At 43.8% G+C, this 27,025-nt stretch overlaps 5 protein-coding genes across 6 annotated transcripts; 3 read left to right on the plus strand and 2 right to left on the minus strand.

The window, feature by feature from the left end:
- Window positions 1-1,254: 1,254 nt before the first annotated feature.
- Adgf-B (Adenosine deaminase-related growth factor B) lies at window positions 1,255-3,148 on the plus strand. Its single transcript, XM_018099552.3, has 2 exons — window positions 1,255-2,274; window positions 2,328-3,148. Exons 1-2 carry the CDS (start codon window positions 1,255-1,257, stop codon window positions 2,934-2,936), a joined length of 1,629 nt encoding a protein of 542 aa, XP_017955041.3. The 3' UTR covers window positions 2,937-3,148.
- Ccn (cellular communication network factor protein Ccn) lies at window positions 3,005-26,539 on the minus strand. 2 transcript variants are annotated; one of them, XM_018099579.3, is made up of 8 exons: window positions 26,421-26,539; window positions 26,300-26,321; window positions 20,820-20,899; window positions 19,353-19,497; window positions 17,334-17,707; window positions 17,113-17,265; window positions 16,383-16,622; window positions 3,005-4,327 (listed from the first exon to the last, which is right to left on the minus strand). In XM_018099579.3, the coding sequence occupies exons 1-8, from the start codon at window positions 26,511-26,513 to the stop codon at window positions 3,944-3,946; spliced, it is 1,491 nt and encodes a 496-aa protein (XP_017955068.2). In that variant the 5' UTR covers window positions 26,514-26,539; the 3' UTR covers window positions 3,005-3,943. The 2 variants fall into 2 exon arrangements, with proteins under 2 accessions (XP_017955068.2, XP_089116672.1); XM_089260546.1 differs by having other exon boundaries at window positions 20,820-20,902; window positions 26,421-26,537.
- On the plus strand, window positions 6,205-7,872 carry LOC108650425 (spermine oxidase). The gene has a single exon (XM_018099561.3). It carries the CDS (start codon window positions 6,308-6,310, stop codon window positions 7,748-7,750), a length of 1,443 nt encoding a protein of 480 aa, XP_017955050.1. The 5' UTR covers window positions 6,205-6,307; the 3' UTR covers window positions 7,751-7,872.
- LOC108650421 (spermine oxidase) lies at window positions 8,808-10,597 on the plus strand. Its single transcript, XM_018099557.3, has one exon. The coding sequence runs from the start codon at window positions 9,010-9,012 to the stop codon at window positions 10,480-10,482; it is 1,473 nt and encodes a 490-aa protein (XP_017955046.1). The 5' UTR covers window positions 8,808-9,009; the 3' UTR covers window positions 10,483-10,597.
- On the minus strand, window positions 11,612-13,263 carry LOC108650424 (spermine oxidase). Its single transcript, XM_018099560.3, has one exon. The coding sequence runs from the start codon at window positions 13,143-13,145 to the stop codon at window positions 11,688-11,690; it is 1,458 nt and encodes a 485-aa protein (XP_017955049.1). The 5' UTR covers window positions 13,146-13,263; the 3' UTR covers window positions 11,612-11,687.
- Window positions 26,540-27,025: the final 486 nt, after the last annotated feature.

Below are 27,025 nucleotides of genomic sequence, written 5' to 3' on the forward strand. Positions count from 1 at the left end.
GGCTTGCCAGCTAAAAGCAACCTCAGGATAACAGTAATGAGCAAAGCAGTCAACCGTGCACCGCTCTGCCATTAGAGATGAGAGCGTGAGCTCGCACGAAATGCAGAAATTGACTGCAATAGCTAAGATCTGATCTGCATTAGCAAAGGCAATGCTTTAAGCAGCTGGAAGCAACTATCTGGAGGATAGATTTATCATGTGCTTGAATTGAACTTATCTGCCGATTCTTTGAGGTACATGGTAAAGCTAAGTTCCTACATATTCATATAGTCCACTTATAGTTCGATCTAAAAGATATCCATACCATAAGGCTAGCTCACATCCAAATGTATCGTATATAATTTCATATCCCTTTCATTTGTGCGAGGCCACATCGTGCCAAAGTGCATGTTAAATTTACAATGAGCCCAGGCCAACGACGTACGTCCGTACTCAGAAGCAACATATTTAAGCGATTAATAGCATTGCACTAAAGTAGTTGGGGCTTTCACGCTATCTGAATTGCATCGCTAAATGATATGCCGTGCGCAATGCATTTGGCAGGCTAACATACGACCTGGGCATAAATCTCTTGGCCATTGAGAGCTGTTGCCGTTGCTGCTGAGTGCACAGAAAAGCGGTCGATGTTTAATGAATGTGGAATGCTTTGGGCCAGGGGCCAAAGCAATGATTGCTTTGAGCACTGCTCCAAATGTATCAATTTTACGTGCTTCTGCTTAGTGGTGCTAACAGCGGATCTCACTACCCACACTCCCTCTCCCTCTCCCTCTCTCTCTCTCTCTCTCTCCAGCTCTCTCTCACTCTCTTCGATTTTGATTTTGATTTGAGCTCGCGTAATGAGCAGAGTTTTATGGGGTACAGCGCAAACTGCAGCGGGTTAGGCTTACGCCTGGCCGAATATGTATGAGCCCATAAAATTGATGGCCGCATATATATCTGTGTGTGTGTGCGTGTGATGGCCCCGGCCTGTGGCAGGCTCATCAATTTGATGCCGGGCACAGCCACATTTAATGTGGTGTTGAGGGCGCGCGGGCATAAAAAACCAGAGCCATTCGCATAAATAACTAATAAAGTTCGCGTATAGTAGTTGCCGGATGTGCCATCACTCCCTCTCTCTCCCACTTTCTCTGTCTCTTTCAGTGTGTGCGAAATGCGTACAGCACATTGACAAATGAACCTTAGAAATTTTGTACATTGTATAAGACTTCAGTTGAGCTCCAGAAATGATGTAGAGCTTATATTTTAGTATATTTTATGATTAGACTCCCTTTCGGAAAATCGACTTCAAAATTATTTAGGAAAAACATGTCCGGAAAAGTGCAAGTGCAAGTGCAGCTGGTGCGCTGCATGTCCGGGCAGGCGGCGTCTAAAATTAATTTACCTGCGTCACTGTGCCGCAGACTGAGAGACATTACGCCCGACGCCTACGGCACGCTGCGCAAAATGATGATACAAATGGAGCGATCCTCGTGCCTGGGCAGCAGCTTGGAGCTGACGGCGCAGGAGCTGGCCGCCAATCGAGTGCTGAAGCGCATCAAGTGCAAGGAGCTGGAGACGGGCTTCCAGAATCCCAGCCAATTCACGCCGGGCCACCACATCTACGATGTGCTCCAGAAGGTGAAGCGATCTCCGCTCTTCCGGATGCTGCAGGACATGCCCAAGGGCGGCCTGCTGCACGCCCACGATACGGCTCTGTGCAGCACGGATTTCCTGATCGATCTCACGTACCGTGAGAATCTGTGGATCTGCACCGCCAACCAGGGCTGCCAGGCCATCGCCTTCCGTTTCTCCCAGTCGGAGCCCGTCCTGAAGCCCGCCGCCGACGACTGCAGGTGGCAGCCCATGAGCGAATATCGTGAGCAGCACGGCGAGCTGAAGGTGCGAAACTATCTCCGCAAGCGCTTCACCATGTACCCCTTCACCAACTTCGTATCCACGAATGAGGCGTGGCGCAAGTTCATGAGCATCTTCACGCTGCTCGACGGGCTGCTGCTCCACGCGCCCGTCTGGGCGGACTACTACTACAATGCGCTCAGGGAGATGCATGCCGATGGCGTGCAGTACCTGGAGCTGAGGTCCCTCATACCCAATCTGTATAGCCTGGATGGCTCCAAGCTGTCCATGGAGAACACCGTAGAGATATACAAGACGGAAACGGAGCGCTTCCTAAAGCATCATCCCGACTTCATTGGCGCGAAGCTGATCTATGCGCCGCTGCGTGGCGTCCAGACGAAAGTTGTGGAGAAATATGTAGAGGACTGCGTTGCGCTGAATGTAAGTGAAATGAAATCAAATTTGTCCTTCTCATGCTCAGATTCCTCGAATAGAAAAAATATCCGAACTTTTTGATTGGCTTCGATTTGGTGGGCCACGAGGAGATGGGCCGTCCGCTGGTAGACTTCGTGAAGCCGCTGCTGAAGATGCCCGAGCACATCAATTTCTATTTCCACTCGGGCGAGACGAACTGGTTCGGCACCTCGATCGACGAGAATCTGATCGATGCCATTTTGCTGGGCACGAAGCGCATCGGGCATGGCTACGCTGTGGTCAAGCATCCTGTGGCCATGGAGCTGGCCAAGAAACTGGACATACCCATCGAAGTGTGTCCCGTCTCGAATCAGGTGCTGCAGCTCGGTCACGACTATCGCAATCATCCGGCTGCGATGCTCATTGCCAACAATGTGCCGATTGTGATCGCCTCCGATGATCCCTCGTTCTGGCACGCCTCGCCCCTCACGCACGACTTTTACTTTGCTTTCCTGGGCATCGCGCCCTACACAGCGGATCTGCGGCTGCTGAAGCATCTGGCCATGAGCTCCCTCAAGTACAGTGCCCTCACCGCAGAGGAGCAGACCAAGGCCCTGGAGAAGTGGCAGAAGAAGTGGGACGAGTGGATTGCCTGTGTGACCGAGAAGGCGGAAGGCTACGCAGACTAGAAAGAGAAGCGAGAAGCTGGAAAGCAAACAGGACAGGAGGACAGGAGAACAACAAATGCAGCAGAATATATTTGAATTTTCATTTATTATATTTCATATAGTATTATCTGCTTGTTCTTGCCTCGTCTAAAAGATACAATTGATATGGGTATGGATATGAGTATGCACAAGCTGCGATCTCTCATAAATAATAGATATATGTATATATTTAACTTCTGGGGATATGTTTTTAATTTAGTTCATATTTTTGCATTTTCTTTTTTCATTTATTTATTTTTTTCTTGTGGAGAGAGCTTTTTGTCAACTATTTGGTTTTCTGTTGTCTAACTGTTGTGCTCAAGCAGAGTCCTCAATACACTTACACAAGCATCGGAATACATATATGTATGTATATAAGCGAGTATATAGCACAATTATATAGTTTAAACATACACACAATCAACTCTTCGTTTAATGTTAAGTTAAGCCATTTATTGTACACCTATATAAGAAAATTACATTTATCCATTTCGGGCAACTTTTGCTTCTTGCTTTGTTTATCAATCGAATTTTCCTTTGTTGTTGTTTTGTAAGCAGCTTTCTGTATATGTGTGCTCGCAAAAATACATATTAATGCCATATATATATATATATGTGTGTATATATCTATATATTTGAAAGATTTCTATTCAGATTTGCATATTTCAATAGCTGAAATACTACAAAATATTGTTTTTGCCTTGTCTGTTGTTTAGGTATTTCGTATCGCCTGCTCTCAACTCGCTCCTTATCCACACTTACTTACACTTAATGCCTCTTCTGCCTCCTCTGTTAGCTCAAATCCTAAACCATATTGGTTTGTTTTGTTTTTTTTTACAAGCTTAATCTCAATTTTGTTCAAAATCCAAAATACATTTATGTATATATATATATCAATATATCGCTATGCTGTACAAATCTTAAGTTCTACTCAACTGCTTAGCTGATCAATATGTTTTCTTCGAGAATTTTTCAAGTCTCACTTGACGCTATGTGCGTTGCCATTGTTGCTCTTCTTCTTCGTCTTCTTTTTGTTTTCTTTGCCGCTTTTCCTTCTTCCAGCTGATCTCGCCCACGCTTAGCGGATAGGGTATTATATCAGGCTGCTGTTCCGATGATGAAGTCTCCTCATTGCTCTTCACATTGCCAGCATTCGCCCCCTGCTGCTGCTGCTGCTCCCGCTGCTCCTGCTGCTCCTGTTGCTCCTCCTCTTCGTATCCTGACACATTTTGCAGTTCATCAAATTTGTATTTCAGCTCATTTTGTAGCATTTTGGCAGAATGCAAATGCTGTTTCTGCTGCCGTTTGCTCTGCTTGCCCCCGAATCTGGTCGCAGTTGCGTTCACTTTTCGATTTTTGTCTGCGCTGCAATACTGTGGGAAGAGAGAAAAGATTCAGATTTAATGGGTATGGGTATGGGTGCATATATGCTTAAACTTGGGATTGAATTGTGAAATTGATAAGCAAAAATAATAATAGGTTTGCCAGCAATTAAATAGTGCTTCTATGGGTTTCGCATACGTCACTAATTGATAAGAAATACTCGAAGTATTCTAGTCGCTTATATAATTTGGCTTTGTGGTTATGTGCCCCGGGATACACTTAAATTAAATTGCATTTGCAATATAATATTGCATAAATGCACACGAATAAAAGGCCAGGGCCCAGATAAGATAGACAACCGCAAATCCCCCAGCAGAAACGCCCATCTAGGAGCCAAGAAACGGGCTGGCTCCAGTGGGGCAAGAAACCACAGCAATAATAGCAATAATAATAATAATAATAATAATAATGGCAAAGACAACAGTTAGCAATAATAACTGAAATATGCAGTAATCGCGATAAGTGTGCCAGAGCAATCGATAAGCCTTTAACTCTCAGTGCGAGCACATTTAAAGCGAGATAAATGCGACTGATATACATAGATAAAGCAAATAAAATTAGCTGAGAGCGATTAGCGTTAGTGAAATGATTAAATAATTTAGATTGAAATGAATATAGGCAAAAATTTTACAACATTCAATATGATAATTAACTTTACAATAAATTTAAAAAATTGCTCAAAGTCAAAATTATGCTTAAAACAAAAAAAAAAAAATAAAATAAGTAAAAAAAAGCAAGCATAAAATAAAAATTATTTTTTTTTAAATTACAAGGAATTTAAAAATTATAAAAATATTTAAAAAATGTATATATTAAAAGAAAATACTGAATTCATTTTTCAATAAATAAAAAGAAATAAACAAAATTTAAATAAAAATAATTAGAGTAAAATAGTAAATAATAAAATAAAAACTATAATTGTAAATAAATGAAAACTTAAATTTATTTTTAATATTCAAGTTTAAATAAATATTAATAAAAAAGACAATTTGACTTGAAATAAAATACATTAAATTTTAACTAAAACCTAATTCAAATTGATTAAAATGTAAAATAAGTGGATCATTCAGAGATAATGGTGCTTAACTGGCGACTTATCAAATTCTCTGTACGCTACTGCAAATTCTTAAGTTAACTTGTAGCCCCTCCAATTCAGTGTTTGTTGTTACCCACAATAGGCGTAGGCTGATATTCTTATCTGACTCTAGTATAGTCTCGCATATATATATAAATTCCCATTTACAATTCTCTCTCGCTTTGATAGCGGCCAAGTGCTTTGTGTCGAGTCGGACGAACGGAAGAACAGCAAAAGAGACAGCCATCGATCAAAACAAGTTTTTGATGACCCCATTGTAGACGAATACATATGTACATACGTATATAATGTGTAAACTAAATATAATTTTATATCCCTATAATTACTCACGATCAGCGATATATCAATATATAATTCTATTAGTTAGTTATAAAATAGAGAAACCCCTATTGAAAATGGCATTGGCATTTGCCTTGAATACAAATAGAACATAATCTGTGCCGCATATGATTAACAACAATTATAAAAGCAACAGCAACAGCAACAGCATCAACATTTGAAGGTCAAGCTGAACTTGACTTGCACCAAGTGGTATATACATACATAGAATATGTACATATGCTCTATTATATTTTACGAACTCTACATATACGTATTAAAACTAATTACTTTGACGTCTATTTCGTCAGATCTGGAGCAAGTCCAGCTCTAATGCTTGGGGTCAGCCTAGTCAGCCCAATATTAGTTTTAACTATAATTGCCGATCAGTTAAGTCCAGTCGGAGCAACAATTCGCTGAGTCGCTGTGCTCTCAGAATAGAATATAAAACAGCTGAAATTGCCGCTGCTCGCTCAGTTGCCAGCGAAACGTGAAGCCAGACGCCGAATCTAATCTAGTCGGAGAGCATTTTATATAGTATAGAGGAACCGAAATCATGAGCACGCGCACGGCAGCTGAGAGAAAGACGAAGCAGACGGCGCGCATTGTTGTCATTGGGGCCGGCGCTTCGGGCATTGCGGCAGCCACGCGGCTGCTGGAGCTGGGCTTTCGGAACGTGAAGATCTTGGAGGCGGAGAGTCGTGTGGGCGGGCGCATCAATACCGTGCCGTTCGGCGACAGCGTGGTGGACAAGGGCGCCCAGTGGTGCCACGGCGAGGGCACCAATGTCGTCTATCAGCGGGTGAAGAACTTGAATCTCTTGCACGCCACCGGCGATGCCCTGAAGGCCACGTACTTCGTGCGCTCCAACAAGGAGATCCTGAGCGCGGAGACGGCCCTCCAGCTGACCGCGGCCGTGGAGATGTCGCTGCCCACGGAGCCGAATGAGGCCAACGGCTCGCTGGGCGACCATCTGACGAGCAACTACTGGCAGCTTGTGGCCAAGTCGCCAGCGGTGGATCGCACCGTGGCAAAGGAGCTGCTGGACAACCTGCAGAAGCTCCGCTGCTCCTTCACGGCATCGGATCATTTGTTCGAGGTCTCGCGCCGCGCCCACCTGGAGTTTGCCAAGGACGGGGGCGAGTTCATGCTCAACTGGCGCGACAAGGGCTACAAGACCTTCCTGCGCGTGCTGATGAACGCCAACCCGGACCAGCCCGAGGATCTGGGCGTGCTCAATGGGCGTGTGCAGCTGTACAAGCGCCTCACCGAGATCAACTGGGATGGCACCGGTGAGCTGCTGCTGCGCTGCTGGGATGGCGAGGTGCTCACTGCGGACCATGTCATCTGCACCGTCTCCCTGGGCGTGCTCAAGGAGCAGCACCAGAAGCTCTTTGTGCCGCCGCTGCCGGCGACCAAGGTGCGAGCCATCAATGGCCTCAAGCAGGGCACTTTGAACAAGCTGTTCCTGGAGTATGCTTCGCTGGTGTTGCCCAAGGATTGGTCCGGCGTCAACTTCCTCTGGCTGGAGGAGGATCTGCAGGAGCTGCGCGGCACCGAGCGCTTCTGGCTGGAGGGCGTCTTCGGCTTCCATCGCGTTCTGCACCAGCCACGCCTCCTGCAGGGCTGGATCATAGGGGAGCATGCTCGCTACATGGAAACCCTCACCGAAGAGCAAGTGCTCAGCGGCCTGCAGTGGCTCTTCAACAAGTTCCTGCCCTTCGACATGCCGCAGCCGTTGAAGCTCACGCGCTCCCAGTGGTACTCGAATCCCAACTTCCGCGGCAGCTACAGCTCGCGCACCCCCTACACGGATGAGCTGCGCACCGGTCCCTGGGATCTGGAGACGCCCCTGCTCAACGCCGACGGCACGCCGAGAGTTCAGTTCGCTGGCGAGGCAACCAGCAAGACGCACCACTCCTCAGTGCACGGCGCCACGGAAACCGGTTGGCGCGAGGCGGATCGCCTCAATGCCTACTACAGCGCTCGGAACGCGTAAAGAGATCGTGAGGTGGGCGTGACACGATTACGAAATAATTGCTTAATCATCGTTCAAACGTGTATTTCGCTTACGAGCTAAAGTTCATTTGCATTGCAAAATTATATAATAATAATAAAACAGCAAAAGCCAAACCAGAATACATTAAATCTATGGAAAGAGAAAGAGAAAGAGAGAAAGAACGAGACAATGGGTTTTTTAAAAGAAGGCAAGAGTATACGACGGCCGCTGTTTATATAGGGCATGCGCGAAGAGAATCTACACGAGCTGAATACTCTGAAAATATTCCACATGGAATATACATATTCTTAGATATCTCTTCACATGCTTCTTCATGTCATAACAGATTTTATTCATGGTATGTCTCTCTATGATATATTTTATTAAAAACTCTTACTCTTAGGGTGAATAGTTAAATATAATCTCTTACATGTTTGTATATAGAAAATATTTTTTTTATAAAAATTCATAGCAACATTGACTGTTGTCCATATCCAAATTTAAGCTTATAATAAATAATTTTTATAAAAAATAGTTGAGAGTAGATAGATAAATCCAGGGTATGGACCAGTCAGTCATCATACAAACTATTTATTTTGTTTATCTTTATACTACCCGCTCAGCAATCAATTTCTAAACAAAATTTGCTGAGAACATTCGTCAAGTTTCATTAGCAGAGCTATTAAGATACCCTATATATACGGTGCTGTAAGCTCTTTAGATCCAAGCGTGCTTTACAATTAAGACATATTAAACAAAGAAATAACAAAAGTCCTGTGCAAAGCTCTATGCCAAAATAAAGGTAAACTAATTTTCTCAAAACACATTTGAAAGTGTATAGGTAAATGCAGGGTATTCCCTAGTCAGTCAACACAAATATGCACCATTTTTATTTTTATAAGATCTTTATTGTCCATTCGGAACAAAGTGAGAAGAGAAGAGAACATTCGCCGATTGCCACCAGCACAACTGTTAAGATACCCTGTAACCGGAGCATTCGAATCTTTCGCAGTTTAACTTCAAGCAAGCTCTAAAATCCTGACATATTACACATAGAAATTTTGTAGAGGTAGGTGCAAATCCCAATGTCAAAATAAGGGTAATACTTAAATAAATAAGTGCAGCTGCTGATAACCAAAAAACCACAACACAAACAAAACACAGGCTCTTATCGAAGCCCAATCCTACATATAAATACCAGTACCACTCGCCCTGTCTAAACAGTCACAAGTGCTGACCTACACACACACACACACACCATGAGCAGTTGTCCAGTCGCTCAGTGCGCTCGCCCAAAGAAGGAGTCCAAGGAGACGGCTCGCATTATCATCGTTGGATCGGGTCCGGCGGGCATTGCTGCTGCCACTCGGCTGTTGGAGCACGGCTTTCGGCATGTGCGGGTCTTGGAGGCAGAGGATCGCATAGGCGGACGCATCCATACGATTCCATATGGGGACAACGTCATCGACCTGGGCGCCCAGTGGTGCCACGGGGAGGTGGGCAATGTGGTCTACGAGCGGGTCAAGGATCTGGATATGGTTACCAAGACGGGCAACTTCATAAACACCTTTCGCTTTCTGCGATCCAACAAGGAGCTTGTGCCGCAGCCCACGGCCAATGCCCTGAAAACAGCTGCGGAGAGCTCCCTACCGAATGGACCCAATGTCTACGAAGGCTCCACGGGCGACTATTTAACCCACAAGTACTGGCAGGAGGTGGCCAAGTTGCCCGATGTGGATCGCGTCATAGCCAGTGAGATGCTCGAAAGCTTCAAGCGAGGCGAATGCGGCATCGAGGGCTCCGATACTCTCTTCGAGCTTTCGGGACGTAGCCACTTGGAGTATGTCGAGTGCAAAGGGGATCAGTTGATCCATTGGCGGAATAAGGGCTACGCGAGCTTTCTTCGATTGCTTCTGCAAGCCAAGGAGGATGTGCCCGGCGATCTGGGCGTGCTCAATGGTAAAGTCCAGCTGAGCAAGCGCGTCTCCCAGATCAACTGGGAGGGGGATAAAGACCTGGTGCTGCGCTGCTGGAATGGCGAGCTGATGGCAGCGGATCACATCATCTGCACAATGTCTTTGGGTGTGCTGAAGGAACAGCATTGCAACCTCTTTTTGCCCTCTCTGCCGGAGGCCAAGGTGCGAGCTATCAGAGGACTCAAGCTGGGCACCGTCGACAAGCTCTTCCTGGAGTTTGCAGTGCAGCCGCTGCCTCAGAACTGGTCTGGCGTTCATTTCCTCTGGATGGAGGAGGACCTCAAGGAGCTGCGTGACAGTGAACATTTCTGGCTGGAGAGTGTCTTCGCCATCCATCGATTTGAGGATCAGCCGCGCATGCTGGAGGGCTGGATCATTGGGGAGCATGCGCGCTACATGGAAACCCTGCAGAAGGACAAGGTGCTCGAGGGTTTGATGTGGATGCTCCGCAAGTTTCTGCCCTTCGATTTGCCGCAACCAAAGAACTTCCTGCGCACCCAATGGCACTCGAATCCCCATTTCCGTGGCAGCTACAGCTTCCGCAGCACCTACACTGATGAGCTACAGACCGGCCCCTGGGACCTGGAGGCGCCTCTGACCAATGCTTGCGGCAAGCCAAGACTGCAATTCGCTGGCGAGGCTTCCAGCAGGGCCCACTACTCGACGGTGCATGGCGCCACGGAGACGGGCTGGCGGGAGGCGGATCGCCTGAACGAATACTATGCCCGAGCGAGCGGTGCTGTGGCCCGAATTTGAAATTCGAGAGCGAATGCAACCAGCTAACTAGATCAGTTCAAATGAACTGAATTGGCTAATTCCTGGTTCAAAATTCAAGCATGAGAAAATATACGACAATTTCTGAAACATCCAAGCGTAGCTTTTATCTAAGGCTAGTAGCCCTCTGCCCTGTCAAGCGTCTGACCAGAGCCCGGACAAACAAGGGCATTTTCTCTGATTGTCGCACGTATCCGACTGGCTGGGCACAACTGCTGCCCAATGGCTGGGCAAAGCCGCAACAGATGTAGCCAACTTGTAAGGGGAGGAGGGCGGACCTATCTCTCCCTCTGCCCCTCTCTCTCTCTCTCTCTCTCTGTGTGCATATGTAATGTGGGAGCGGCTGTGTATGTGGGTAATCTGCGAGCAGAGCAGAGCTGACTGCGAGGCGTGCTGGCAAATACATGAAACCGGGGACTCTAATGCCTTTTGGCCTCTGCGTGGCATAAATTTGAATTTTCAACATTTAGGTAGGAGCACCACTGGCAATGGTTAAAACATTTTCCAGGCGAGCCAAGTCCAGTTGATTTGAGTCGTGTTTGGCAGGGGAGGGGGAGGGGAAGGGGTAGACTGTGGGTGTTTGTGGGCTTGCGGGTTTTGTGGCATTGTTTTGTCCGGCTTCTGTCGAAACTGATTTTTGCCGTTGCATTTCTGTTTCTATTTAGACTTTTTGCATGTGTTAAGTGCTCGGCCACGCCCCCCCCACTCGCAATAACAGTGCAATTACATTGTTGTGTGCGGCTCGTTCGCTTGCAAATGAGTTGGTCAACATGTTTGGGCCCAACACTGAAAAGTGCTTGAAACTCTGGCCTCTTTCCATGCTCCAATGAATATGCAGCCCATGTGTCGGCAATTCAGCTACTCATTTTCATTTCAAACCGAAACACTTTTTGTTTTTTTTGTTTTTTCTGTTTTAAAATTGGATAACTCTGCGCATATTGAACAGTTTCGGGGCTAGTCAAAGGATCAGAAACTCCTCCAGGTGGAGGTAAGAGGCCTTGGCTTGTTGCCTAAATATTCCCCATCAAATGCCTTCGAGGCATATGACCCATCCCCCTTTAATCGACTCCCCCTTGACAGTTACCTCCATGACTAATTGTAAATCACATAGTTTAGTTTAGTTTAAAGCGTTACACAATTTGCTAAGCACTTTTATTGGCTTGTGCACACAGTCCGTTATCTGGCCCTCATAGCCGGTGTGTTCGGGAGCGATAGTAGGTGTTCAGGCGTTCCGCCTCGCGCCAGCCCGTCTCTGCGGCGCCATGGACCGTGGAGTAGTAATGCTTGTGTGTGGCCTCACCGGCGAACTGCAGCCTAGGTCGGCCACCCACGTCGAGCAGCGGCGCCTCCAGATCCCAGGCGCCGGTGCGCAGCTCGTCCGCGTAGGTGGTGCGAAAGGTGTAGCTGCCTCGGAAGTTGGGATTCGCGTGCCATTGGGTGCGCAGGCAGCGCAGTGGCTGTGGCAAATCGAAGGGCAGAAACTTGCGGAAGAGCCACAGCAAGCCCTCAAGCACTTGCTCCTCGGTGAGCGTCTCCATGTGGCGGGCATGTGCGCCGATGATCCAGCCCTGTAAGATGCGGGGCTGATATGACACGGGATAGAATCCAAATACGCTCTCCAGCCAGAAGCGTTCGCTAGCACGCAGCTCCTCCAGATCCTCCTCCAGCCAAAGGCAACTGAATCCTGGCCAATCTGCGGGCAGAGGAGGCACAGCAAACTCCAAGAAGAACTTGTCGACGGTGCCCAGCTTGAGTCCATTGATAGCTCGCACCTTGGCCTCGGGCAAGGCGGGGATAAACATGCTGGCATGCTGCTCCTTCAGTACTCCCAAGGACACCGTGCAGATGACATGATCCGCTGTAATCACTTCTCCGTTCCAGCAGCGTATGATTAGATCGCCATCCCCCTCCCAGTTTATCTGTGATATGCGCCTATTGAACAGCACTCGGCCTTTGAGCATTCCAAGATCATCGGCCTCATCGTTCCTTGCATTCATCAGCAGTCTTAAGAAGCTCTTGAAGCCCTTGTCGCGCCAGTTGAGCAGCAGCTCACCCTCGCAGAGCCAGTACTCCAAGTGCCCACGGCCGGAGACTTCGTACAAATGATCTGCAGCCTCCACGGAGCTCTCGAACTTGTGAAAGTTCTCGAGGAATTCCTCGGCTATGGCGCGATCGATTGGCGGCAGCTTGGCCACCTCATTCCAGTATTTCTGTGTGATATAGTCGCCCAGCGAGCCTCTGAAGTCGACGAGTTCCGTTTGTCGTTCCGGAATCGAATTGAATGCAATACTTTTTAAGCTATCCGCAATATCGTCGGGCAGTGTCTGCTTGTTGGAGCGCACGCACTTGTAGGTTTCATAATGGTCCTCAGTGTCCTCCAGCAAATCGAGGTCCTTGACTCGCTCATAGACGCCATTGCCCACCTTGCCGTGGCACCACTGGGCGCCCAGATCCACCACATTATCCGCAAACGGAATTGTGTTGACGCGTCCGCCAATGCGATTCTCCGCCTCCAGCAGCACTATGTTCCTAAAGCCCTGCTCCAGTAGTCGTGTGGCCGCCGCAATGCCCGCCGTGCCGGCGCCAATGATCACGATGCGGGCGGTTCTCTTTGTTTTGTTCAGAGCGCAGCGCATGGCACTCATTATGCACTGTATCGATGCGCAAGCCCCTCCCACACGTCATTCACGCTAGACGTTCGGCTAGCAACTGAATCGCTGCCACTCTTTCCGCTCTGTCCAGCCGGCGTCTCTCTCAGCGGTCAACGTGGCGCTCCAATGCGGCGAGCGGCGCTCATCGATAATGAACAGTTCGACGAATGTGTTTACTTGACTAATCGATGAGAGGCTCTCTTTACTCTCTACTCTCTCTCTCTCTTTCACGCTCTCTTCTCTTATACAAATTTTGATGTAATCACAAGATAAACGCAGATATCGTTGCTTACACAGATTATTTATGAGGCATAAACTGTAAAGCAAATTTGCTCGGTTCAGAGCGAAATATTTATTCTGTGCGAACATAGATTTTTGCAATGTAAATAACAGCAAATAATGAAGTAAATATTATCTTTAAGACTTTCTTTTAGCACACTTGTTGACTTTGTCCATTATCAAAGTCTTGTGTAATCTGTATCGTATACAAGTGTAAAGAAATGTACATATATAAACTACAGATTATTAATATGGATTATTAATTGGATATATTGTTAAATTCCTTAGCTTTCAATTCTACATATTTGCATAGGTTTAAAGAAGAGTTTAATCTATTGAGAATCTATTGAGAAAGTTCCCTTAAAGTGAACTCTTCTCGTTTCCAGTTAAACTTTATCACTTTACAATCCGTCATTAAATTGTATTAGTAGACATTTGCCTTTATTATATATGCAATTCTACCTCTACACCGTCTCATGCTCTCTCTCTCTGTCTCTCTCTCTCTCTCTCTCTCTCTCTCTCTCCCTCTCTCTCACTCCCTTTAATAATGTCCTAACTGCACTTTATAGTTTGCTCGTTCGGCACTCGTGCTGCAGTTGCCACCAAACTAAACCACTGATAAACTCGCACATGAACTGAAAGCCGCACACACACACACAGAGAGAGCTATGGGAACCGTATGTAAGTGAAAAATAATCATGAATGCGAATGTATGGGGAAACAATGTAACAGGCGGTAGTACTAGTTGCCAGTGGTTGTCGATGGTTGCCAGTGGTTGGCGGTGGCAGAGCGATTTGATGAATGTATTCATAAAAATCCAATCATTGCAATTGCAGCAGGAACAGCAGCAGCAGCACTTCCCAAATGGAAATACAAATACCGAATAACTAAAACAACTACAATGGCATAGTCGGAGCGCGGGGTGAGCGGTGAGGGGCGAGGGGAAAGAGGCATTCAAGATGAATACGCCCAAATAATGGGAAAACACAACAGACAGCTGGGTGCGAACTTCAGCAAACGAGCGACTGACTCTGAACACGGGTCCCATATTCCACGCCCACGCCCAACCACCCCACCGCCTCACGGATCCGCATCACAAAAACAGTCAACAGAAAAAATTGCAGTAATATTTTTTTACAAAAAAGCAAAACAAAGCATTTGTGCATAGAACATGAAACGCAAAAAAAAAAAAAACGGAATAAACAAAAACAAAGAGAAAATAATAATGCAGAGCAACGAATATGGAATACCCTAGAGAGAGAAAGTTTTTAACAACTATACGAACTTTATTTTCTTTATGAATTTGAAAATAAGTATTGATAAATTCCATAAAATAGGTATATGCAGCTATAAATAAATTTAATCAAAGGCAAAGTTAATAGTTATTTATTTAAATATGTAAAAATAATAAGTAAATATTGAAATAAGTGTCTGACATATAATATATAAAAAATAAATTTAATATATAACAAGTAAGAAGACTCTAGTCGAGACTGCTCGACTAGGAGATACCCTGAACCCTCAAAGCTGATATTCTTATCATTCTGCACTTCTTTTATGCACGCACACATACATTTACATGCATCCACCCTCACGCGCCCGCGCTCTGCTAACTGCGCAGTAAGCAGCGACTGCGCTTGGGCTGCGCTGCAGTGTGGGCAATAGTATGAGAATTTACTTGGTGAATAACTTCGTTTGTAAGCATACGATCTTAATGAAATTTTCAGGGCGTAATAATATGGTCAAAATGTGTGTACATTCCAAAGCACAAGTCTCTAGTACTTGAAATACGTTTTTTACAAATTGGGGGCGAAGGGGGCGTGGTATCCAAAATCTGTTGATTACAAAATGTTTGTATTCTACATATATATATACACAGTAAATCTGAATTCTCTACATCTAATAGTACTCCGATGAGGCTCAAAAAACAAAATCAATTTTTCGATTATTCTCGATAAAAAAGTTATCGGATGAGTTATCGAAAAAATAAAGCAAACTCGTACTGCGTATGGTATACACGAGTATGCACACAAAATTTCAGCTCTCTAGCTTTTATATCTTCTGAGATCTCGGCGTTCATACGGACGGACGGACGGACGGACGGACGGACGGACGGACGGACGGACGGACGGACGGACGGACGGACGGACGGACGGACGGACGGACAGACGGACAGGGCTATATCGACTCAGCTCATCGTGCTGATCAAGAATATATATACTTTGTGGGGTCTGCGATGATTCCTTCTGCCTGTTACATACTTTTACACAAAAACATTATACCCTGATTTCCCATTTTCAATGGGTTCAGGGTATAAAAAATGAATGAAAAATTGAGAAAAAAAAAATCATAAACATAAAATATGAAGAAAATATATATAAAATATAAAAAAAAATAAAATAATAAGATCGAATCAAATATGTCCATTTTATATTTAAAAAAATAATAGTTCTGATGGAATTGTCCAATTATAAATTCCCAGAAATTTAGTTTATAAAACGTAAGCTGCCAAGAGTATATAAATATAATTCCTATACATACATAAATATAAAATTTTCTGGAAAATTGATTTGTCAAGCGTTGACAAGCTCATCAAAATACCCCACCAAAGGGTATAGAGAATGAAGCAAAGAAATCGTTTATAAACAAGAACAACAAGAAAAATGCGATTAAAATGACAAGTGAAAGCAATTTTCGTGCAGCTGCTGTGGATAATGGGACAGAGGCAGAGAGAGAGGGAGAGGGAGACGAAATCGAGCGGACTATATAGGGGAATTGAGGGATAGGGTTGGGCTGTTGAGTGAGTGCTATTTGGCATGGAATGGAATGGCATTACACAGACATACACCTCTACATACATATATGAGAAGGCGCAAAAATATGACTACGTTTAGGCAACTGAATGGGGAATATTACATTTACTGGCACGCCCCCTTTCCAGGCGGTACTCACATTCTTGCTGCATTCACATTTTAGTATCCATTCGACGGCAACGAATTTATTCTCAATTTGTATTTGATGCGATTGCAGAAATTCCTGATCGATGGGCTCCAAGCCAATGGTGTTCCATAGCTGTCCTTCCGGCTGCCAACTGTCGACTGCCTCGACTGCCTCGGCTGCCTCGTCCTGTTGCATGCGCTTTTGTACGTAGTTAATTGGATCAACGGCATTTAAAGGGCACAGCAGCTCCACCTGCAGACGGGAAAGAGGAGAGAAGAGAGGAGAGAAGAGAAAGAGTGTAAACTTGTAAATGTAACGAGTGGAAATCACGGCAAGAGTTACGCTGCTGTCTAAAGGCTACAGTTTAATAAATCGGAAATTGCACTCGACTCTGAGGTACTAAATCGATTTTGACAGTCAGCTTCAGCTTCAGCTGCCAATTGCAATTGCAGATTGACGTTTTAATCCGATTCGTTTTTAATTAATACTCAAAGAACGGCCCAAAAGGTAAGTCCAATCAAATAAACAACAAACAGAAAAACATTTCAATTGGCTTGGCATCAAGTTTCAGTTGAGATGAGATTAAAGAATATTTGAGTTTAAGCTTGAAAAATATATGATTTATTTTGTTATTTTCAAAATTATTATTTTAATATTTAATGATCACTCCATGACTTATTGAATTGTGAAATTCGCAAATTGAACTGAGATCGTTACAATTGAAGGCGAAACCGCAACTTACTTGAATTGTGGTCGAAACAGCTGGAATGCAACACTTGGTGCCCCGATGGCAGCTGCCGCAGAGCTTGGGGCGATAGAGCTTGCGGGAGACGCACTCGCCCAGCCGGATCCGGGCAGTGCCCAGGCGCTGCAGGCTGCGGCACTCGTGGCCCTTCTGCGGAGTTGATGATGCAAGGTAAAGAAACAGAAGCCGAAGTCGCAGCAGAAACAACAAAAACTCACTCTTATTCTGTGCGCGGGCTCCTGTTGCATATCGAGTGCCTTGGCATGGCCATTCCTCCTATGATGATGATGCTGCTGCTGCTGCTGTTGCTGCTGCTGCTGCTGAAGCTGGCTCCTGGCCAAGTTGTTAAATAGTCTATTGTGGCTATTGCCATAGCTCTTGCTGTGGCTCTGGCTGCTGCTCTGGCTGTTGCTCTGGCTGTTGCTCCTCTTATTGTCCCGGGCACATCTGCGATTCTCGCAAAGCCGTAAATTGCTCAATTGATGGCAGCCGGCATGGGTGCTCGTCTGCCTTGTGGCCATGCCCAGGCCACACGGCCGACTGCAGGCGCTCCAATTGCCGCTGATGCTGCTGTTGTGGCAGGTGGCATAGACTGCAATAATGAGTGCCAAGCACAACAAAAACAACAACAGAAACGTTAAGGAATATACGTATTGCTAATGCTTATGATTGGCCGCCTAATGGCCCGAGTGCTTAGTGGGGCCTAAGTAACTAAATGGACGAACTGCTCAGCAAACCTCTTTGAAGTTAACCAAGTCGCAGCAACTACGCCCAACTAGCACTAAGTACCTGCAATGGACGCTGAGAAGCTAAATCATTATTTATTTAACCCAAGCACTCGGTGAGCAAGCAGATATATCTTATACAAATGTCTCTATGCTAATGTTTGCTTAGGTTTATGGGTCTCTCTCTTCTCTCTCTCTCTCTCTCTCTCTCTCTCTCTCTCTCTCCATTTCCACTTGGCCAACATGGAATTCATTTACCCCATCAGCGTGGACTTGTTGACATTTAATGACATATATTACTTTTCCACTTAACCTTTATTTGATCGTCTGCCTTCCTTTGAAGGATCTGCAGATCACGTAATCATCATATGAGGTGGAGTTCTAGAATGATGGTTGACTAGAGTATATTGCCACGGCTCACAAATAACTTCCAGTCTTCCTATTCTTTACGCTCTGTTCGTTAAATCAGCCGAAATAATCATATACTCTCGCTCTGAACTAGAGCGATTCTTTTCATTTTCAGGAGTGGGTTGAGCTATTCAATCGCTTTTTACGAACATCGTTTAGGGAGAGATACGATTGACGTTCGTCAAAGATAAGAGCTCCCTAGAGTGCTTAGCAATTAATGTTAAATTCACTATAATATTCTTAAGTAAGAGAAGCTAAATCTCCATCTATATGGGCCTTTACGGCCTGCAATCTGTTGAATCTATAAAGATAAGAGAGATGAAAGAGCTTTGACTCTGCAATCTAATTATGGAATACTTCATAGTACTCCATTGTATATCAAATAAAGGTTCTTCATCTTAACCTTCTGAATGTTGCAAAGCAATTAGTGAGCTCAACTGTTGTCTATACACACATATGTACATATACATATATACATGTATCATAAACATGTGTAGCTATACACATATACATACACGTTCGCACACACAATTGATGAAGGCGTTAAGCCCATTTGAAGTGAGGGCATCTTGAGAGCGCTTAATAATCTTGTTTATTTATTGCATTTTTGCGCGTTTAATTAACACTTAATCCTTGTGTAAGTAATTATGCTGCCGCTGCTGCTGCTGCCGCCGCTGCTGTCCATTGCCTCAGGCAACAGCAACAGCAACAGCAACAGCAACAATAACATCAACAACAACAACAGCAGCAGGAGGGGGAAGAGCAACAGACGCTCTCATGGAATAATTCATCTTCATAAATATGCGTTGCGCTTTTGGCTGGGCGCTTAAACAGCATTAAGTTGTGCCAGGACATGGCAACTGGCTGCCCCTGGGTGCCATTAGCACAGGACCATGGCCAAGCCGCAGCGAGCAAAGAGAAGAGAGAGAGAGAGAGAGAGAGAGAGAGAGAGAGCTGTGGCTATAAACGCACTTATAAAACAATAACAAAGCCATGGACCACAGATCCCGCCGTTGGCGGAGAAGCGGCACAGGCAAACACAAACACAGGCACAAATATAAACACACATACACACACACACACACACATGCACAGAGAACTTACCATCAGCTGTTGGATTCTCACAGAGCCACATTTTGCAACAGTGGCCGGGTACCTCGACCAGACGCGGTGATCTGCATGAAATCGTGTCCTCCGGCGCCGGCAGTTGCTCGTTGGGGCACAGCGTGGAGCAGGCATGGCGTCCATTCTGCAAGCAGCGAAAGCAACATTAAAATACATTAAATTTCGGCAGAGAGCAGCCTTCTGTTGTTGTTGTTGTTGCTGCTGCTGTTGCTGTTAGTGTTGTCTGCTATTTTGTTTGTCTTATACCGCCCCTTGCCCTCCCTACCCCACGCAAATAAAGTCATATTCAAGCGCATTCTACTCTATGTATTGGCTGGAACATAAGCTGTTTGTCTAAGCGCCAACTGGGTTTGGCTCCTTCCTTTTCGGTTGTCTGTCCAAATTGCAATGGATAAATAGAGAGAGAAAGAGAGGGAGAGAGTGTATGTGTGTGTGTTTGGGTGTGTCTCTGTTATGGCGCCATGATAAACGGCCGCAGCAGGCAATAGGTGCGAACAGACACGCACACTTGTAGCCATATCGAACACATGTGCACACACACACTCGTAGGAAACAAATGTGCGGCCATTAAGCAATGCCATGGATTTTGCTTTCAGCCAGATTTAGGCAATCCTTTTGCATTCTTTTGATATAATTGCACGTAAATCTCATTCAAAGCATTCGCTGACTAAACAATAATAAGTAAATTGAATATTAACACCATATGTGGTATATAGCATAGCCAATTTAAGTAATGGGATTGCCCTAGCTATAAGAGAACCAATCAGCTAATTAGAGATTATAATCAAAATCAACAATATCATATATGTAGTTTATATAAGGAAGTTCTATTTCTGATTTATATGTGAGTATAGATATAGTACATAGATATAGGTATACTGATGCTGACTAATATAAATACCAACATAAAACATACGCTAATAGACTTAAGATAAGATATTCTACACTCCGTATATCATATACGATATATCCATAAGTAATTATCTATCAATATGTCACCGCATAAGTGTTAATACTAAAGCATTTGTGCTCTGTTCACATTGTGATCTATAGTTTCTGCTAGGCATAACTCTTAATTATTATTAAATATTATATATGCTGGCGTTAATCCATCCACAATCTCAGCAGCTAAATAAGTGTTAACCCTTATGTAATGCATACCAGTCTTGCCTTCCTTCATACACACACATACCATCTCTTCACTCCCCCCTCATCAACATAAGATATCCCACAGCCTAACCTTATACACACATCCCTCTCTCAGTCTGTGGCCACACAAGTGTTAAGTGTTAACCCTTGTGTCAAATTCTGTATGCCAACTGCAAAGCTAAAAGGCTATCGATGGCTGGCAACTGATGCTGTTCAGTGCAACTGCATTTGACCTTAAACCGTATCTGTGGCATGTTATCGCCCTTGCACCCTGCCCGCCCTCCGCGCTTCACTTACCTCGCAAACGCATTGGGTTTTGCAATCCAATTTAAATGTGGCTCCATGTGCGAATGTAGTGTTGCCAACGCTGCAATTGGCTGCACGCGGGACCAGGGGGCCAGAGGACCAGGCAGGGGACGAGTCCAATTGGAGCAGCCGTGTGACAGGAAGCGAGAGCAATGCCAGTTCCATTGTTGTCATGCGGCATCAAAGAGCCGATAGTAAAGCCAAAAAAGAGAAGAAGAAGAGAACAAACAAATTTTTGTAAAGCGAGTCAGAGAGTAAAGCAGAAAAAGAGAAAATATATCAGCAGAAAACCGAGCTCGAAATAGGTTTAGAAATTGAATCGAACGCAACATTTAGAGTTTTGCGGCTTTCCAGCTAATGGCTGCGAATGGAAAACAGGAATTTTAAAGCGAATATTTTTGGATGGCTCGCATGAGGCATGTGTGGGTGTGCTATGAATTGGAAATGACTTTATATATAACTTTTGATTACATTAAGCTGAGATATATATAGCATGCTGTTACATGTGTATGTAAATTAATTTATATGCATAAGCTGGCTCATCTGACTTGTGATCTATTCTTCCCTAAACATTAATTATGTGTATTAATATCATATTATAGTAAAGACCTTACTAACTCTTGAAGTTGTAATGAGGAGGGAAATCAACTTTTTTTCTTCTACAAACCTGTACGAAATGTCTCTAATATATCAAATACATATTGCGAAATTAACTATCTCGTCCTTAAAGTATCACCGCCTTTCGTCCTAGCCATTTCTTACAGATCCTGACAACTTCTACCTTTATACCTCTGCTACTGCAACATATGTAAACTTACATAGAATCTCCCTTCAATTTCATATAAAAACCAAAGCAAATCAATCTAGACAAATTGAACATTTGCTTGTTATAAAGTACTTTCCATTATTAGCTTACTCTAACCACAAAAGTAATTTATGTCGCATGCTGCTCGCTTAAATGAAAAATCCGCTTTTCTCATTTCCTGCTCAATTCGAGTACATTTTGTTTTCTACATTATTCTTAGTTGTTGTTGTTGTGGTTGTTTCTTTATTTGCAGACATTCGTAAAAGTAATTTTGGAATTGAATGCTGTTATTGCCATAATTACGCTGCCAAGGCTTGTTTATTACCAATTCGCCTACGCTACGCTGTCTCCCCCGAGTCGTTTCATCACATGTCAAATGGGCAAAAGAAAAAAAAGCAGAGAAAACCAATTAATATCAAAGGAAGCCACAGTAACTCTTATAAATTCCACACACTCACACACACATACTCAGCATACACTCATACAATTACAGCATATGTGTGGGTGCTATATTTGCGAAGCAAACAATAGACTTGATGTGCGTTTGGGCCTCATCAAAATTGATACTGACAAATGTTTTGGTTTATGGGCAACCATTAGGCCACAAAAGTTTGCTTTTGCTTTTGCTTTTGCCTTTTGCATTTGGAGCCGTCGGCTCCATCCAGCTCCAACGGCCCACAAATATGTCTAGCCGCCAATCACAATTATTCGGATTTTGCGGCTGCCCCACTGGATATTTGCAATTTCACAGTAACACAGGAATTTACGCAGATATACAGAGGGAGGAGGAGTGGGCGTACACACAGAGATTGAGATAGAGAGAGAGAGAGGGAGAGAGAGAGCGAGCTACACCTATAGGTACTTTATGTCTACGTGCTCGCCTGGCAATTTTCCACTTTTTCTTGGGCACATTCGTGAATTGATTTTCGTTGACGACGTGACTCTGTTAGCCAGCCTTGTCAGCCCTCTCAGCCATCTCAGTCTGGCTGCCACGGCTGCGGCATCATCATTCATTCACTTGCTGCCATGGTTAATGCGCAAATTGGCATTGAACGTTTGCCTGTAATGTAATACACGCACGTGGGCGCATATTTATGTCATTAGCAATTAGATATCTATGCGGTAACTTGAGCTCCAACCACAACAACAACAGCAATGGCCGTAAGTAGTCAGAGGCTTGCGGCAAATTCCAACACCTTTTTACTTTGTGGCCTGGAATTGTGTCAATTTCGAAAGTGCAATCTTCTTAATGTACTTTGAAGCAGACACACACACAGACATAGGCAGACACAGACTCCCACACACACACTCATACTGCTTTACATAACAGCTAAAGTTCAAAGTTTTTCTCTCTGTGTGTCATTGCTCTTTACAAGCAATCGCTGTTTACCCCCCATCGAATCGAGCAAAACAGCCAAAGTGCAGCGCACTTGATGGGCATTATCAACTAACAGATACCCTACAAGTGCATCAAATTCAGCCATAAGCCAAGGCAGCCATCACCTTAAGCCATATAAAATAGCTAGCAATAAACATTCATTGCCAAAGGCTAAGCCTCTTTGGCCATATTTCTACAGGGTATGGCTGCCTGGCAGCCGGAAGTATATAGAGAAATTGCAATGCGAGCACTTTTATCTGCGTTAGCTGTCAACATTTAAGACTGTCTACGCTTTGCTGGAGTGTACTTAAGCAGTTATGTGTGTCGTCCTTTCGTTCCCTCTGCCTCTGCCTGCCTCTGTCTCTGCATCATCTTCTTCTTCTTCTTTTTTGTCGGCCGCCTTATCCCAGCTATAACTTCATGTTATGCATTATACTCTCGTTGTTGTTGTTTCGTAATGTACTCGTTGCTCGTTATTGTTTACCTTGCGACAAGTTCTTGCCATCCTACTACTACTACCCCTTTGTGCCTGTGCCGAGAGCTAGACAACACCAGCCTCCTTTACCCCTCTCCTTTTTCCAAAAAAACGTGTAGCATAGTTTTTTGCGTCCAGTGTCCAACGACGGGTTTTTGTTTGGGGTCATCAGCGCTTGTCTTGGTGCCTGGTTTGGGGTCACGTTTGCACAGTTTATTTGTCTTATGCCAGAGGGCCGTAGTGTTTGTTTTACTTAGAGTTTTCTGCTTCTTCCCTCTATTTTTTGGATTTACTTAAGTCGTTGATGACCATGACCAAATAAAGTTTCATTTTGTGCAAAGATTTACAGCACTCGAGCGTGTGTGCGACAACTTTTGAGTGCTCACTGTCCAACACACAGACACACACACACAGACACACACACATACACACACTCAGCCGTAGATCGTTCAATAAAGTCTCAGCTCGCAAATGTCTGCTGGGACAACGCTGCGTATGCGCAATTTTATTGCAAATTGTGTATTCAATGCTTGTTTGCTTGACACTCGATATTAGCAGAGTCGCCAAAAAAATGGAAATTTTATGCGGTCTGCAAGGTTTCAAATCAAGTAAATGCCAGAGGAGTTTACAGAGCAGGCAGGCCTTGACTTTGGTTTAGAATATATCTAGCCTTAACTTTGCTTGACTGGACTGAAGTTCTAGCTTTAACTTTGCTTTTAGCTTCCTTTTCCCTTTCCCTATATCTAGCTTTAACTTTCTATTCATCTCAACTTCTTTTCTCTCTCTCTCTCTCTCTCTCACTCTCTCTCATTCTCTTTCCGTTTCATATAATTGATGTCATCTGTAGAAAATGTGCAAATCTTTTGCAGTAAATCTTTTCGCATGTTGTTTAAATAAGAATTGCTCACGATTTCGTAAATTTATTTTTTGTGAGTTTATTTCGTCAGGTCTTACATGAGCACACACGCACACACATTCAACACACACACACACACACACACACACACACACACATATGAGCTACACGCTCCACATTTTTCGTGTTTCGATAACTTTTTCAGAAGTTACACGCCCCGCCCCGCCCCTTGCGCGCCCCTCGTCATTCCCTTAACTCGGAAAAAAAGAACAAGTTTTACAGTTTAAATAAACTTGTTCCGCTTTGCTTGGACAATGCATCAGCGCAGCGGGGAGCGCTACAGGCAACAAAACGTGTGGAGCATTGATATGGGCCCAAGGCACACTCACACACACACACACACAGATGGGGGGCTGTGCTTTGGCACCAGCAACAGCAACAGCTACGTAACCCACAACAGGCGTCGAGAGCTCACGGACGCACAAACTGTATTGGCATTTGACTCAAAACTTTTAGCTTTTAGCTGCAGCAGCAGCAGGAGCAGAAGCAGCAGGACACGGCGTAAGGGAAGAGTTGGGGCGTTGCTCACACAACCATAAAACATATGCAGCGATATGGCCCGAAGCTGAAATTGGTTGGTATTTGTTGTAGCAGCCGTATTGAAAAGTTTTTGGCACAGTTCGTGCTGCTGTTTAATTTTGAAAAGCTTTGCACGACAACATGTGAAGCAGCAGGCAAACATGTTGAATGAATTTCGCTTATATGTGTTGGTGAAAGGCGGCCAGCAGCCAGGGGGAGGTGTGAGCCAATTCGACAAATAATCAAATAAATCGATTAAAATCAATTTGCTCCCAAGTTGCCAACGACAGGCAGACAATCTTTACTCAGATTATGCTAACAATGTTGCGGCAGGAAGTGCTAAGAGGCTGAAAGCATCTTTAAGATTTGAACTTCAATTATATTTGAGTTGAATTGAAACCGTAGTATTTATTTTTATATATTTTTTAAATGTAATGTTAAGTCTTTTGTTTCTTATGCTGTCGAATGTGCCAAAGCTCTAAATTTATTTAAGTTGATAAAAAGTAAAAACTCAAGCAATGAATTTTTGAATTTATTATATAATAATCAAATCGATTATATGTCATATGTAAAACTTAATTTATTCTTTTAATGCCATATGTTTAATCAAGTATTTTATATTCTTTTCATAAAAAGTTTTAATCATGTATTTAATTACACATTTCATAGGGCATATTTATCTTAAAATATTTAGTCAAATTTAAAATAAATATTTGTACCATTTTTGCTTTAAAATAAAAAATAATGTAATGATCTTTTTATATTCATATAAATTAAATATATCTATCCATCTGCATCAAAATAAATTTCCTTTGATTTCCGCTCAGATTATATGCTCATATTGGATTAAAAATTAAATCCGTTGATTTACGACTCAGTTTGGCTCATGAAAACGTAATCAATGCCTTTTCGAGGACTTTCAGTCCGTTTGTATTTTATTAAACTTTGTCTGCTTCACGGAATTTTTTATTAAATAACAGCGCAAACCTTTGCTTCTCATTTGCTTTTACTCGGAAATGTCTTATCCTCGTTTACTTTTTTCTACTATTTGGTTTCTTGGTGTTTTCTTTCTTGCCTTATTTGGCCATTTCGTGCGCCCCTAAAAATGAATATTTATTTGGCCAACAACACGAGAAATATTTAAAATTGATGGCTGCCTAAATGGGAAATCGTCTGTCCGACTGTTTTCTGTACTTGAGTTATATTTTTTTTATCTCTCTCTCGTTTTGAGAAATTATTTTTGGGTTGATTTGAAGTGCCTTTGATTAATGAAGCGCAAAGTGAATGTAATTTTGCAATTTTCATTTGAAATTCATTTGATTGCAATTTGCTTAACGTTAGTCGAAAACATATCAAATAACTCAATAAATGAACTTACCGGGATTTATATGCCTTGGCAGCTAAACCAGAGAGTGAAAGAATGAGAGAGAATGAAAGAAGAGAAAGAGATGTAGAGAGAGCTTTTGTTTGTTGCGAAACTCATATCTTGGACTACTCACTCTGATGACCTTAAAACCTAAGCTCAGATTCGCTTCGACTCCAGCAATGAGACTATTACCAAATACACTCAGCAATGCCAGCAGTATCAGCATTTTCTGTAAAAATAAGATAAATAGCGTGGAGGATGTGGTTAGTGGGCGGATGTTTAAACAAAATTTAAGGGCGATACAAGTAAGAATGCTCTAGCTGGGAGTTACAATACTGGAAGATACCCTGCACCGCTGCTAATACTGTCTGCCTGCCACATTCACTTCAGTAGAGCCTAAACAACCTGTTTGTCCATTTTCAAGGGATACCGTAATGGGTATAAAAAAGGTCGAGACCAGACAACAGCAGCAGCAGGAGCAGCAGCAGCAGCAACAGCAGTAGCCACAGCCGCAGTCGTCGACTTTATTAAGGTCAATTCAATGTCTGGCTCGGTTCGTTTTTCTCTTTTTTCGGTTACGGCTAATGGTTACGTCTATGGAACAAGGTTTAAGGTTTGTGTTTTGCATTTCCATTTGGGTTTGCTCTTTTCCTTTCTTTGCGCTTCGCACGCCTGCAACCAAAACAATTTTTATTATTTATTATTATTGTGCTATCTGGCCTTTTGTACTGAGCTATA

Source organism: Drosophila navojoa, chromosome 4, assembly GCF_054131105.1.
Source record: "Drosophila navojoa isolate 15081-1374.11 chromosome 4, UAZ_NAV_1.0, whole genome shotgun sequence".
Lineage (NCBI taxonomy): Eukaryota > Metazoa > Arthropoda > Insecta > Diptera > Drosophilidae > Drosophila > Drosophila navojoa.